This window comes from Carcharhinus amblyrhynchos, chromosome 10 (genome assembly GCF_965287045.1).
Source record: "Carcharhinus amblyrhynchos chromosome 10, sCarAmb.v2.hapA, whole genome shotgun sequence".
In the NCBI taxonomy this organism is placed as follows: Eukaryota; Metazoa; Chordata; class Chondrichthyes; order Carcharhiniformes; family Carcharhinidae; genus Carcharhinus; species Carcharhinus amblyrhynchos.
In genome coordinates this window covers 70,083,715-70,097,010 of record NC_137333.1, presented here as the reverse complement: position 1 = coordinate 70,097,010, position 13,296 = coordinate 70,083,715, and the positions used below count along the sequence as shown (strand labels likewise).

Here is a 13,296-nt window from a genome sequence, read left to right as displayed (position 1 = left end):
TCAGCGCTGGGCTCTCACATTGCCAGCCTACCAGTATAACAGTGTGTACAGGATGGGGAAATAACAATGCAAATGACCTAAACATTCCCCTTTACCAGACTGCCCATAAAGACATTATTTCCTCCAAAGACAACCTTCTTGCTTGACAGACTTTCAAATTCTCCTGTGAACGCAGAACAGATCAAACAGTGGACAGACTGGAACTCTGTCCCTTCCCAAGTGAAGACTGTTTATACAGGGTTGACCTCCTGTTATATGGGATATGAACTGAGACTATATGCAAAATGCAAAGCTGAGCTAAGTGTGCAGAATGGCTCCATTCTTTAAGGTCCAGAATGGTTCTCTCATCCAGTCATCACAGGTCTTCACTGAAGTCCATGAGATTCACCTCATGTTTCTCCCAAATGAGAAGTTTAGCAACATTATATGTCTGGTGGCCCAACATGGATCAGGACTTGGAGAACAAAGAAATCCTGTTTCGAATGTCATTAACCAAAAAGTGGCGCCACCAATACCACTACGTTCATGGGGATGGTCTGGTCATCCCTGGTCCAGGCCTCATGTGGACTTTGCAGGGCCTTTCATGGGTCATCCAGGGTTTCTGGTCAGGGTTGTAGACACTAAGTGGCTGAAAGTGCACATCATGAGCAACATCACAGCTCCCATTACAATACAGAAGGTGCACCAAGTTCTTGTCACTCATGGCTTATATGATTCTGTTCTCTCTATTAACAACAGTGTTCACCAAGGATTTGCTCCAAGAGTTCATACAGAGAAATCGAATACGCCATGTGCGCAATGCTCCTTTTCATTTCACCTCAAATGGTTTAGCAGAGTGAGCTGTGCAGACATTGAAAGAAGGACTGAAAAGAATGACAGGCAAAACTCTGGACCCAAGTTCTGGTTCTTGTTTCAATATCACATCATGCCACAAATGACGCCAGGCTCTCACTGCTGAAAATGCTGCTCATGGGCAGGAAGCCAAAATCTCACCTGGATCTGTGGCACCTAGATGTCAAAGTGCAAGTGAGAAGGAGCCAGGAAAAGCAAAAGGAGAAACATGACCATCTTGCTATGGAAAGACAGTTCAATCTAAATGATTGTGTCTACGTGAAGCATTTCGGAGGTAACCAATGCTGGAGGCCTGGAGTCACTCTCTGGTCCTGCCTCTTCAGTGGTGAAATGAACTTACAGTGACAAACAACTGTATCACATTCGTTAGCACCAAGACTCAAACAGCAAAGTTTTGCAACCAATGGCAAAATGAATGTTATTGTGGAAACCCAACAGGAAATAGTTCCCAGTGTAGCGGGGCATCCAATGGTCTCTGCTCCAGATGAAGCTGAGAGACAGTCATTTGTAGACATCCGACAAACTCCTGCATTCAAGCCCAGTTCCACTGGCAAGGCAAGCCTCACGAATGTCTACTGAGACGCTTATGAGTATTGCACAGGTCACAGCATAGTCACAAAGCTCCTGAAAGACTGAAGCACTGTTGGGACATGAGTGTCATTACGTGTTAGTGTTTGAATGGCAGACCTAGTTAAAAGGGATTAAAAAAGTTTTGGAATTTTGGTTGTTTCCACGTGCCTTCAGTAGGATAGGTGTTGTTACTTACCGTTCTTTTCCTCAAGGGGGAGTAAAATTAAGGGGGCAGAGGTGTTGTAGTGTGTACACCAAACAATTTCCTATTGAATATGTATACTGGTATCATCAATAAGTGTAGGCATGCACAGACTGTTGTTGATATGAGGGACCTGTTCACTGCTGCCACCAGTCCAAACTACGCTGTTTTATATTTCTGCAAGTAAAGGCAGTTAAGCATTCAAATGCGTGCATCTTTCTCGTCTATTTACCACAATATCATAAAATTAACATGACAGCAGATGCCAGCCAAAAAAAAAGCAATGAAGCAGCACAGTAATATTGGGAATTTTCACAATAACTTCACTGCGGTGTTAATGAAAGCCTATTTGTGACAATAGTAATAAATTTAAAAAATGAGGTATTTACTTAAACGTTCATGCATCATGGACTAACATAATGTGAAAACTGAATTTTTAAAGAACTTTGTGAAAGTATTATTTCATATATTCATGTAGGTTTTAGTCTACTTTTCCAATTCTCCCTCCTTCCCCCCCATCCGCCACCCAGCACATTAATATCCTTCTGAAATCCCTTCCTCCCCACCCACACTCCTACTCACTCCCTAACCCCACTACACTTCGTTCACACCACCTGCTGAAAGCCAACGAGACCCCCATCTGGCCTGCTGAATCACACCAAGACATGGACTCCACTGTTCTCCCTTCCCTGCAAGGTAAATCCTGCCAAGATTCAGGCCCTGCCAGCCGGCCTGCCAAACCGCACCAAAACTTGGGCTCTGCTGCCCCTCCAGCTCCCCAGTCAGTTGAACATGGTCAACATTCTAGCTCAGCTGCTAAACCCCATTCACAACTGCCTCTACTGCTTTCTGCTCCTCACCTGCCTGTTGAACTCTGCAATTCTACCAAGTGGCTAACAGCACAGCATGTCATCTCACTGAGATGAATGGCAGCGGCTCCCTTGAACCTGATCCCAGCTTCATTATTGGCAAACATTTTTCAGACCTTGAGGCCCTTGTCTCCCAGCTTTGACCATGTCTGAGACGGCTAAGGGGAGACTGAGGTCAGAAAAATTTTAAGAGGCAGAATAATTAGAAGTCTGCCAAATGGCAGAAATATCTCAACCCTGAGGGGGTAACACATTGTGCCTCTTTTCTCTTTAAAAAGAGAAATTTAAAAGGAACATTAAGAGGAGATTTAATAGGATCTTTAAAATTCTGAATGATTTTGACACAATAGGGACATAGAGTGTTTTGACTTGAGTTGGAAGAGAAACATTAAAGGTCTTAGGTAGACATCAAATAAGCAATTCAGAATAAAATGCTTTGCATTAGGGTGATGAGAAAGTGGAATATGCAAATATGTTTTGCATCCGAGGAGAAGCTGGTAAACTTAGGTGCGAGTAGAAAGGGTTATGTTTTAGTGATTAAGATGAAAATGGGAGAAAGCACATGCTTGGTGCATAAAACTGGCATGGCCAAATTGGGCTGAATAGTCTGTTTTGTTGTTGTGTATTATTCCAGTTAAAAGAAAACAAACAAATGACTCAATTTCAACAATGTTTGTAAGAAAAAATATAAATGAACTTTGGGAAAAAAATAAAAGCATACCTCAGTCATTTTGCCACAAATGGTGCATTTCCCATAATTTCCTTGGGTGATATGACTTGTGTGGGCTGGAGTTTTTTGTTTTTCTTCATAAAAAGATAGGCAGGATGTACTGCAAAATTCCTGGAATGTTTCACTGGAATCTACTTGTGCAACAATTGTTCCCTTCATATTAGTTATCTCTCTGCGAAATAAGATAACAAGTTTCATTAGTATATCAAAAGCATTATATTAAAAAATCATTTGAAATGAAAAGGTCTTGGGGAAATATAACTGGATCTCACAAAAGGAAGAACAGTTCTGTGTCCCTGTGACAAGTACATTCTCAACTAAGCCGCTTTCAATTTTTTTTCAAAAATCTTGTTTGTCCTGCAAGGCGATGATGATCATGGTCATCACCTTGGTAGTGCCCCAGTGGGTACATAGATGACTGTTGAGGCTGGTCTGCATTCTGACGCTTCTACAGCAAATTAGACAGGATGCTGCAGACAGTTGAGTGTTTCATGAATCCTGGCTCAAGATTTTCTCTCAGCCTCTGATACGTACTTGCTTTTAAAGGCGGACACACTCTTTTTTCTTGGGGGCTTCTTAGTTTGTCTCAGGACAGGTCAATGTCCTAACACCCAAAACAAGCCTCCAGAAACTGACTAAAAACTATTACTTCATAACTTCCAGATGAAACAAGCTTAAAACACTTGAACAAGGGGATCTATTTTTCCAAGAAGGAAAAACATCAATGCCATTGGGGGTAGCTCTAAACTATCAATGCAACCTAAAGATGCTGCTGTAGTTTTGGGCACAGATTTAAGCTGGTGTTAAGATAAAAGATATTATACATTACTGTGTCTGCATTAGAAACTCTAATTACATAGTTTTTCATATATTTTGAATAGCTTCATTAACGTTTGTATGTGAAGCCTTTGGTTTTTTTGAAAGTCTTTTTCGACTCAGAGTAGATGCTGTTAGAACATAAAACAAAGAAAAACTACAGCACAAACCGGCCCTTCGGCCTACAAGTTGCGCCAATTATATCCCCACCTACTAGGCTTACCTATAACCCTCAATCCTATTAAGTCCCATGTATTCATCCAGAAGTCTCTTAAAAGACCCTATTGAGTTTGCCTCCACCACCACCAATGGCAGCTGATTCCACTCACCCACCACCCTCTGAGTGAAAAACTTACCCCTGATATCTCCTCTGTACCTACACCCCAGCACCTTAAACCTGTGTCCTCTCGTAGCGACCATTTCAGCCCTGGGAAAATGCCTCTGAGAATCTACCCGATCTATACCTCTCAACATCTTATACACCTCTATCAGGTCACCTCTCATCCTTTGTCTCCCCAAGGAGAAAAGACAGAGCTCCCTCAACCTATCCTCATAAGATATGCCACCCAATCCAGGGAACATCCATGTAAATCTCCTGTGCACCCTTTCAATAGCTTCCACATCCTTTCTGAAATGAAGTGACCAGAACTGAGCACAGTACTCCAAGTGGGGTCTGACTAGGGTCTTATAAAGCTACAGCATGATCTCCCAACGCCTAAACTCAATCCCTCGATTGATGAAGGCCAGTAGACCACACGCTTTCTTGTCCACATCCTCTGCCTGCGAGGCTGATTTAAGAGTCCTATGGACCCGGACTCCAAGGTCCTTCTGATCCTCTACATTGCTAAGAGTCTTATCCCTGATATTATACTCCTTCATCCCATCTGACCTGCCAAAATGGACCACTACGTGTTTATCTGGGTTGAAGTCCATCTGCCACTTCTCCGCCCAGTCTTGCATCCTATCTATGTCACGCTGCAACTTCTGACATCCCTCCAAACCATCCACAACACCACCAACCTTCTTGTCGTCAGCAAGCTTACCAACCCATCTCTCCACTTCCTCATCCAGATCATTTACGAAAATGACAAACAGCAAAGGTCCCAGAACAGATCCCTGGGGCACTCCACTGGTGACCGACCTCCATGCAGAAAAAGACCCATCTACAACCACTCTCTGCCTTCTGCAGGCAAGCCAGTTCTGGATCCACAAGGCAACAGCCTCTTGGATCCCATGCCCTCAAGAAGTCTTGCATGGGGGACCTTATCGAACGCTTTGCTGAAGTCCATATAAACCACATCTACCGCTCTTCCTTCGTCAATGTGTTTAGTCACATTTTCAAAGAACTCAACCAGGCTCGTAAGGCACAATCTGCCTTTGACAAAGCTATGCTGACTACTTTTGAGGTATAAACTTCTCTAAATGTTCATAAATCCTGTCTCTCTGGATCTTCTCCATCAGCTTACCAACCACTGAGGTTAGACTCATCAGTCGGTAATTTCCTGGGCGATCCCTATTCCCTTTCTTGAATATATGAACCACATCCGCAATCCTCCTGAACCTCTCCCGTCTACATCGACGACGCAAAGATCATTGCCAGAGGCTCTGCAATCTCTTTCCTCGCCTCCCAGGTAACCTGGGGTACACCCCATCTGGTCCTGGCAACTTATCTATCTTGAGGCTATGCAAAATTTCCAACACATCCTCTTTCTTAATGTCCACATACTCAATCTTTTCAGTCCGCCGCAAGCCTGCAGTACAACCACCCAGGTCTTTTTCCACCGTGAATACCGAGGTAAAGTATTCATTCAGCACCTCCGCTATTTCTACCGGATCTGTACAAACTTTCCCACCTTCTCATTTTATAGGTCCTATTCCTTCACATCTTATCCTTTTACTCTTCACATATTTGTAGACCGTCTTAGGGTTATCCTTAATCTTACCTGCCAAGGCCTTCTCGTGACCCCTTCTGGCTCTCCTAATTTCCTTCTTAAGTTCCCTCCTACAAGCCGTATACTCCTCTAGGTCCCTAACATCTCCTAGCTCTCTGAACCTTTTGTACGCTCTCTTTTTCTTTTTGACTAGGTTCATTACAACTTTTGTGCGCCACGGTTCCTGCACCTACCAAAACCTCCCTGTCTCATCGGAACGTTGTCGTGCAGAACCCCAGACAAACATTCCTTGAAAATCTGCCACCTCACTTTGGTACTTTTCCCCGAGAATACCTCCTTCCAATTTACTCGTCTAATTTCCTGCCTGATGGCTTCATATTTCCCCTTACTCCAGACAAACACTTTCCTAGCTTGACTAATCCTATCTCTTTCCAATGCTAGCATAAAGGAGGTAAAGTTATGATCACTATCCCCAAGATGCTCTCCCACTGAGAGATCCGACACCTGTCCAGGTTCATTAATCAGTACCAGATCAAGAACAGCCTCTCCTCTTGTAGGCTTATCCACATACTGTGTCAGGAAACCCTCCTGAACACACCTAACAAACTCCTCCCCATCCAAACCCCTTACCCTAGGGATATTCCAATCAATGTTTGGGAAATTAAAGCCTCTCATCACGGAAACACTTATTACTACATCTCTCCAGGATCTGTTTCCCTATCTGCGCAACATCCCTGTTACTATTGGGCGGCCTATAGAAAACACCCAGCAAAGTTATCGACTCCTTCCTGTTCTGAACTTCCACCCACGGAGACTCCGTAGACAATCCCTCCAGGGCGTCCACCTTCCCTACAGCTGTGACACTATCCCTGATCAACAGTACCACTGCCCCCCCCACCTTTTGCCTCCCTCCCTGTCCTTTCTGAAACATCTGAAACTCGGCACCTTAAGTATCCAGTCCTGTCCCTGAGACATCCAAGTCTCTGTAATGGCCACCACATCACATTTCCAAGCAGCATTCCACGCTCTAAGCTCATCCACTTTATTCACCACATTCCTGGCGTTAAAATACACACATCTCAAACCTTCAGTCTGCACGCTCCCCTTCTCCATCACCCGTCTATCCTGTCTCTTACATTGTCTACAATCCTTCTCTATTTGCGAACTAACCTCCTCACTCCCAGTCTCCTCATCTCGATTCCCTCCCCCCAACCTTTCTAGTTTAAAGTCTCCCCAGTAGCCTTAGCCAACCTTCCTGCCAGGATATTGGTCCCCCTGGGATTCAAGTGCCACCCGTCTTTTTTGTACAGGTCACACCTGCCCCTTGAGTTGTCTTGAGTCTGTGTAATTTCACAGCTTGCATACAAGTGCAATAAAAGATTAGTAGTATTCAAATAGGGTTTGTGACTTGTTTCTAGAATTATTTCAAAATAATGTGGCAGACAAATTTTTAACATTTGTTTGATTTCATCTGTAAATCATTAGATTTCCAGATCTATCATGAACTGCTTGCTCGAGACAATGAGGCAAATAAATAAATAGATGATTAACTACCTATTTTGTTTATACTGAATAAAAGTGAAGATTTATTTAAAAAACAGAAAAGTGTAAATGTCTTTGCCCACCTACCACAATATTATTGCTTGCTTACAAATTATTTAAAATTTAAGTGCAAGGGAAAGATGAATTGAAATTATTATATTAGTTTTGCTGCTTTGCCCTGCATGGCAATAATCATAGAAGGCCATGGTACCTGAAGGAGAAGTTATTAATGCATAAAGCAGCCAGCAACTTGTAGAAAAGGAGACACCCTGCTAAGAAAACAGTAGAGTGATCTAACTTCCCTCGATTGAGCTAACATTCCTGAGAGTTAAGAAGTTTTTGCAAGTGAATAGTCATGCTGAGTGAAGAAATGGGGTAAAAAACTGAGGAGACACATTCTTGTAGACTGCAAGTTATTCCCAGAAGTTTTAATTGTTTTTAAAATTTTCCTTTCTTTCTTTTTTCTTTCAATCCAAGCTGTCATTTCTATTTCTCTTTGTTATAACCAAGTTGACTATTTCATTATTATTTCCTTCCCATCGATTATCGGTTTCTTTAATAATCCTTAAATCTTGTTTAGATAGAATGTTGGTCTCATTGGTCACCAATTACCTAAATGCCTCACTGCCAGTTATCAATTCAGATTTCCAGCACAACCTTTTTTTGAACAGAATGGTAAAGGAACAGAATAACAGTGCACATGGCACAATTCCGAGTCAATAAAATCTATAGCAAACGCGTTATGAAATCAAAATTATATATCTTAAATAAACTTAGACAATTGCTTCCATAATAACTCTGCTCAAGATAATTTTAACAAATACAAAAATATACTTTCTTACTTTTTGCATGTAGTACACAGTTTCTTTGGGGCTGGTTTATGAGAAAACGATGATAAACAAGTAGTAGAGCAGAAGAGGTAAGATGAACCTTTTCTCTGGTATGCTGTTTGACCTTTCTGTAACGGCTTTTTGCAGTGAGCACAAATGACTTTCATAGATGGCTTAGCTTGCTGCTGAAGTCCAGAGGACTGGAAGACTGGTTTTGAAAGAGGCGCCATCGGCACAACAGAATCTGAAACATTCAGTTTACGGTTTGTGGGGAACGAAGGTGAGAGTGATGGCCACGAATCTTGAATTAAAATATTCATATTTAACAGTCATTAGAGCTTCATTCCATTTTAAACCTCATGGCAAAAATAAAATTTAGCAATTCAAAAAATTTTTTAAATATTTCCCACCTTACTGAAAACTGGCACCATGAATTCATTTAGTGAAAAATTAATCAAATATACATAACATAAAACTTATAGAATTTCAGAAATATTTAAAAACTCATGAAATACAAATTAACAAAGTGATGAAGTTTGATTTCTTTAAAGTAGATACTTTGCAGCTTCTTTCTTGCTACATTTGCTCTTAACCTACTTGTATGTTTTGAGGTACTGATTAAAAGTTTTGAAATAAAATGTTACCTAAACTTATCATGAACTGCAAATCTCAAAGCAAATACTTCGTGTACTCAACATTTAGTAGCAAAGCTTTCTTGCAACAAACGGAGTCCCTTAGTTATGCTATATACATCTGAAATCACGTATTCACAAAGAAAACACACTGTTGGCCAGCGTATATCGAATTGTTATTAGTTTGAACTAAAATATTAAATAAATCAAAAGTTTTGTTCACCATTTACTGGATGGCTGGATGATCCATAAACATCACTAATTCGTATGGCATTCATGGTTACATCTTCACAGGTTCCATTGTTCACCTAAAAAAAATTGAGATGTTTTCTAAGTTCATGCAGTCAGAAAACTAAGGATGGAGTGGGACATATGCATGGTAACAATTACAATAGAATGAAAACAGTGGATCAGAATTATGTTCTTTCACATAATCTATTCCGACATCATGACCCCTGAATGATCGTGGGACTAACTACTTGTTCACTCACTCAACCAACCATAAAACACCCATAGTTGCTGCCGCTATGCCAAGGCTGATAGTGAAGAAAACACTTAAAACTAACTTGACAAGGATTAACAGAATAAAGGGAACATATTATGTGCAAAACTTAAACAAGATAATCCATCATAAAAATCTTTCACCTGCCCACACTTCCTGTCTGCACAATTTGATACGACATTTTGTCACTGTGTCAAACTTCTTCCACCATCATAATTTCCAATGCGGATATTTATTGTGTGTTTTACCTGTGTAAATATTGCATGCTGTAATTTCTGGGTGAGTTTGTGTCTAGTCTGTGAATTTCTTCAGTGACTTAGAAAACAAGTGTCCCCAAAGTGTCCAATCACCATTTTGGATTTTGAGCTAAGTTGCAGTTTAAAATTTTGCATTGAACGTAAATAATCAGTTATTCTGCTAACTTTCCTAAACTTTTAGCCCGCAATGGCATAACTCCCATTTGAATTTTGAATATAAAAATTGTTTTCTTCACTTCTTTTGCTTGCCCATTGCTAACCTCTGCTTTTGTAATAAGTGAACAGTTAGTGGTTGTTCCAAAATTGTTGAATCAAAACTACTTGCATTGAAAATGCAATAACATTCTTGTTTCTGCAACTAACATTTGTGGCTTTCTTTACAGATTTTCCTGAAATTTCTGGCTGTTGTGTGACTGCACAAGTAGCACCATGTCCCATGCAGCAACAATCCAAACCATTCAAAGAAAGCAGCACCAATATAGGTTAACACAAGTCATGCCTTAAGTAAGGAAATGGCCATGTCATAGGTACATAAGAATCCCAGTGCAATAAATTAATGTCAATACTGCATATTAACTTGTGTCCTTGCCCCTCAAAATGGATTTGATTTATTGTAAATTGATTTATAGTTCCAACACCAGCATGGGGCACATCAAGGCCTTTCACATTACCAACTTCAAGTCCCAGTTAAGAACATCCACATTTTAGCAGAGATGGGGAGGTGTGAGGAAGGAAAAGGAGGAACATCTTCAAAGCCCAAATACAATACTCTAGACAAACATCTATTCTCCAAGCAACTCTCTTCCTCTGCTTTCCAAACAAAAGCTTTGTTCTTTAACTATAGCCAACATAAAAGCAAATACAAAAAAAATTGCATCCAATATTAGGCATCTTTAGCACACTCATTTCAAAAATATCAAAAATGACTTTTTTTAAAACAAGAAGGAAACTATTTTTGGAATACAGCAAACTGAAATTATGCAAGTAATTTGTTGGCGATTGATAACACAGTCATAAAACTTTGGGTGTGGTTATTAATTCAGCTGAGTAAATTGGTATACTAAAATCTTTATTTTTATGCAAATGCATAATTAGTGATGCCCAATGATGACATTTTTGTATTTTTTTTACAAAAAGTGTAATTTCAGGCCATAAATTTCAGCCAAACAACAACACATGGCCTGTTTGAACCAAACAGCATTGCATGATTTCAGGTTGAGGGCATGAAGGAGAAAGAAATAGAAAACAACTTAACAGGGCAAGTGGGAGGAACTTTTCATGAGGTGTGAACAACTGCAAAGGCCAGTTTGGAGGATTGGCTTGTTTTGGTGCTGTAAAATTTGAAGTATATATAAAGGGTAAAATATATATGACCCTAAAATTGGATATTAAATTATTTCTCTGCATCCTGGCCCAATTATCCCATTCTTGAAACCAATTTTAACTGCAAACTACTTTTCCATTCGTATTCATAGCCTATTCCACATGCCAACCTTGTGCCGAAAACACAAGAATTATTGTCAAATCTTTCAAGTATCAATGGGGATATGAACAAGCAAACTACTCTGAAGAAGGGTAACCGAGACTCAATGTTGGCTCTATCCTCTCTTCACAGATGCTGTTAAACTTGCTGAGATTTTCCAGCATTTTGTGTTTTTGTTTCAGATTCCAGCATCTGGAGTATTTTGCTTTTAAGTAAGCCAAGATGTTTTATTAAATTTTGAACTGGTTGGCAGTATCAAAGTGGGGAACTGTGTGTGTGGATAATTATTGGTGAAAATCTGGTGGTGCTACTCTTGCACTGCAATACACTGGTAAAGCAATAAAATAATGAGTGTGTTTGGCATGACATGTGGGTTAAACATACCAATATGTGCTCTAAAGTAAAAGTATGTGACTCCATTTATTAAAGATACGTCACTGATAAACATGATTTCATTGAAAGTAAGCAAGTTCTGGGCAAAAGTACTTATTAAAATTTAAATGAAAGATTTTTAAAATTGATCTAAAGAAGATTTGTCCAGTGGAAAATCCAAAGTATTAACAAAAAATGTACACACTGAAAATCCAAAAAGCAAATACCTTGTGGTTGCTCCTTTTCCGTTCAGGATCATCAGCCATTTCCTGAGTTCGGATAGCAGTCTTCGGTAAAATATTTTGCATATTACCTGGAAAGAAGCAATGTAAACATCAAGAAATGTATCCAAAAATTCAAAAAAGTTAATTTACAGCAGTACAGAGGAAATATAACAAGCAAATTGTTTAATATGGTTGAGAGAGCATATCGGAAGTGGGAACTGTACAAATAGAATAACTAAATGAACCAGGAAAGAATAAAAAAATGAAATTAGCATTTGAGAGAAAGTTAGCTAGAAATTTAAAAAGCAAATAGTAAATATAAGAAAGGACATTATACTGCAAAGGCTATGGGCTTTGGCAACTTTCTGGCAACAGTCCTGAAGACTTTTGCTCCAGAACTAACCATGTCCTTAGCCAATCTGTTACACCTACAACACTGGCATCTGCCCGACAATGCGGAAAATTGCCCAGTAATGTCCGGTACAAAAAAAAACAACCAACCTGGCCAACTATTGCCCAGCAGCGTACTTTTGATCATCAATATCACCTGTTAAACCTGCAGCACAGTCTGTGGCTCCAGTATTCAGCCACCGCAGAATCCACCTCCCCAGAATGGAGGCAAGTCATCCTCAACCCTGAGGACTGCCAAAAAACAAGAAGCTGAGAATCCACCACTGATCTCTGGCACTCTACTAGTTAAACCTTGTCAATCCAACCAATGTATCCCTACTTTTAGCTTCCTGTTAGCCAATCAATCCTTTATCCATATTAATTTGTTATCTATACTACATACTCTTGTCTTGTGTAGTAATCTTTGATGTAGCACACTATTAAATGTCTACTGGAAATCTTACACTACATCTACTGGTTCCTCTTTATGCACTTGGAATATTACTTTCTCAAAATCTCAAACAGATTAGTTAAATCCAATTTCTTTTTCACAAAGTTAGAGGTCAATAATGTCAGTCCCAGGACATTATGGTATTAGTTCCACCATCTTTAGCTGCTTCATCAATAATCTTCCCTTCATCACAATGTCAGAAGTGGCAAGATTTGCGGTTGACTGCACAATGTTCAACACTGTTTGCAGCTCTTCAAATGCTGAAGCAATAGGAGTCCATATGCAGCAAGATCTGGACAATATTCAGGCTTGGGCTGATAATTGTCAAGTAACATTCACACAAGTGCCAGGCAATGAACACCTCCAACTATTATTCAACTATCACCCCATGATATTCAACGACATTATCATTGTTGAATCAGCCACTATCAACATTCTGGAGTGACCACTGACCAGAGACTAAACTGATGTGGAGATGCCGGCGTTGGACTGGGATAAACACAGTAAGAAGTCTGACAACACCAGGTTTAAGTCCAACCAATTTATTTTATAGTAAACTCACAAGCTTTCGAGGTTTGCCTCTTTGTCAGGTGAACGGAGAGTACTGGCCTCGGACAGAGCATATAACAGCACAGACAGTTTACAGATTACTGATTTGAATGTGAATCTTTACACCTACCCT

General features: G+C 40.1%; 1 protein-coding gene across 5 annotated transcripts in view; it reads right to left on the bottom strand.

Moving 5' to 3' along the window:
- The window catches only part of zmym2 (zinc finger, MYM-type 2), a 109,494-nt gene that overhangs the window by 59,183 nt on the left and 37,015 nt on the right, over positions 1-13,296 (bottom strand). For all 5 annotated transcript variants that reach the window (XM_080197307.1, XM_080197312.1, XM_080197309.1 and 2 more), the window contains exons 3-6: positions 11,777-11,862; positions 9,159-9,243; positions 8,316-8,604; positions 3,215-3,395 (exon numbers count right to left, since the gene is read on the bottom strand). In XM_080197307.1, the coding sequence (XP_080053433.1) occupies positions 3,215-3,395; positions 8,316-8,604; positions 9,159-9,243; positions 11,777-11,862 (641 nt within the window). The remainder of the gene's footprint in view (positions 1-3,214; positions 3,396-8,315; positions 8,605-9,158; positions 9,244-11,776; positions 11,863-13,296) is intronic.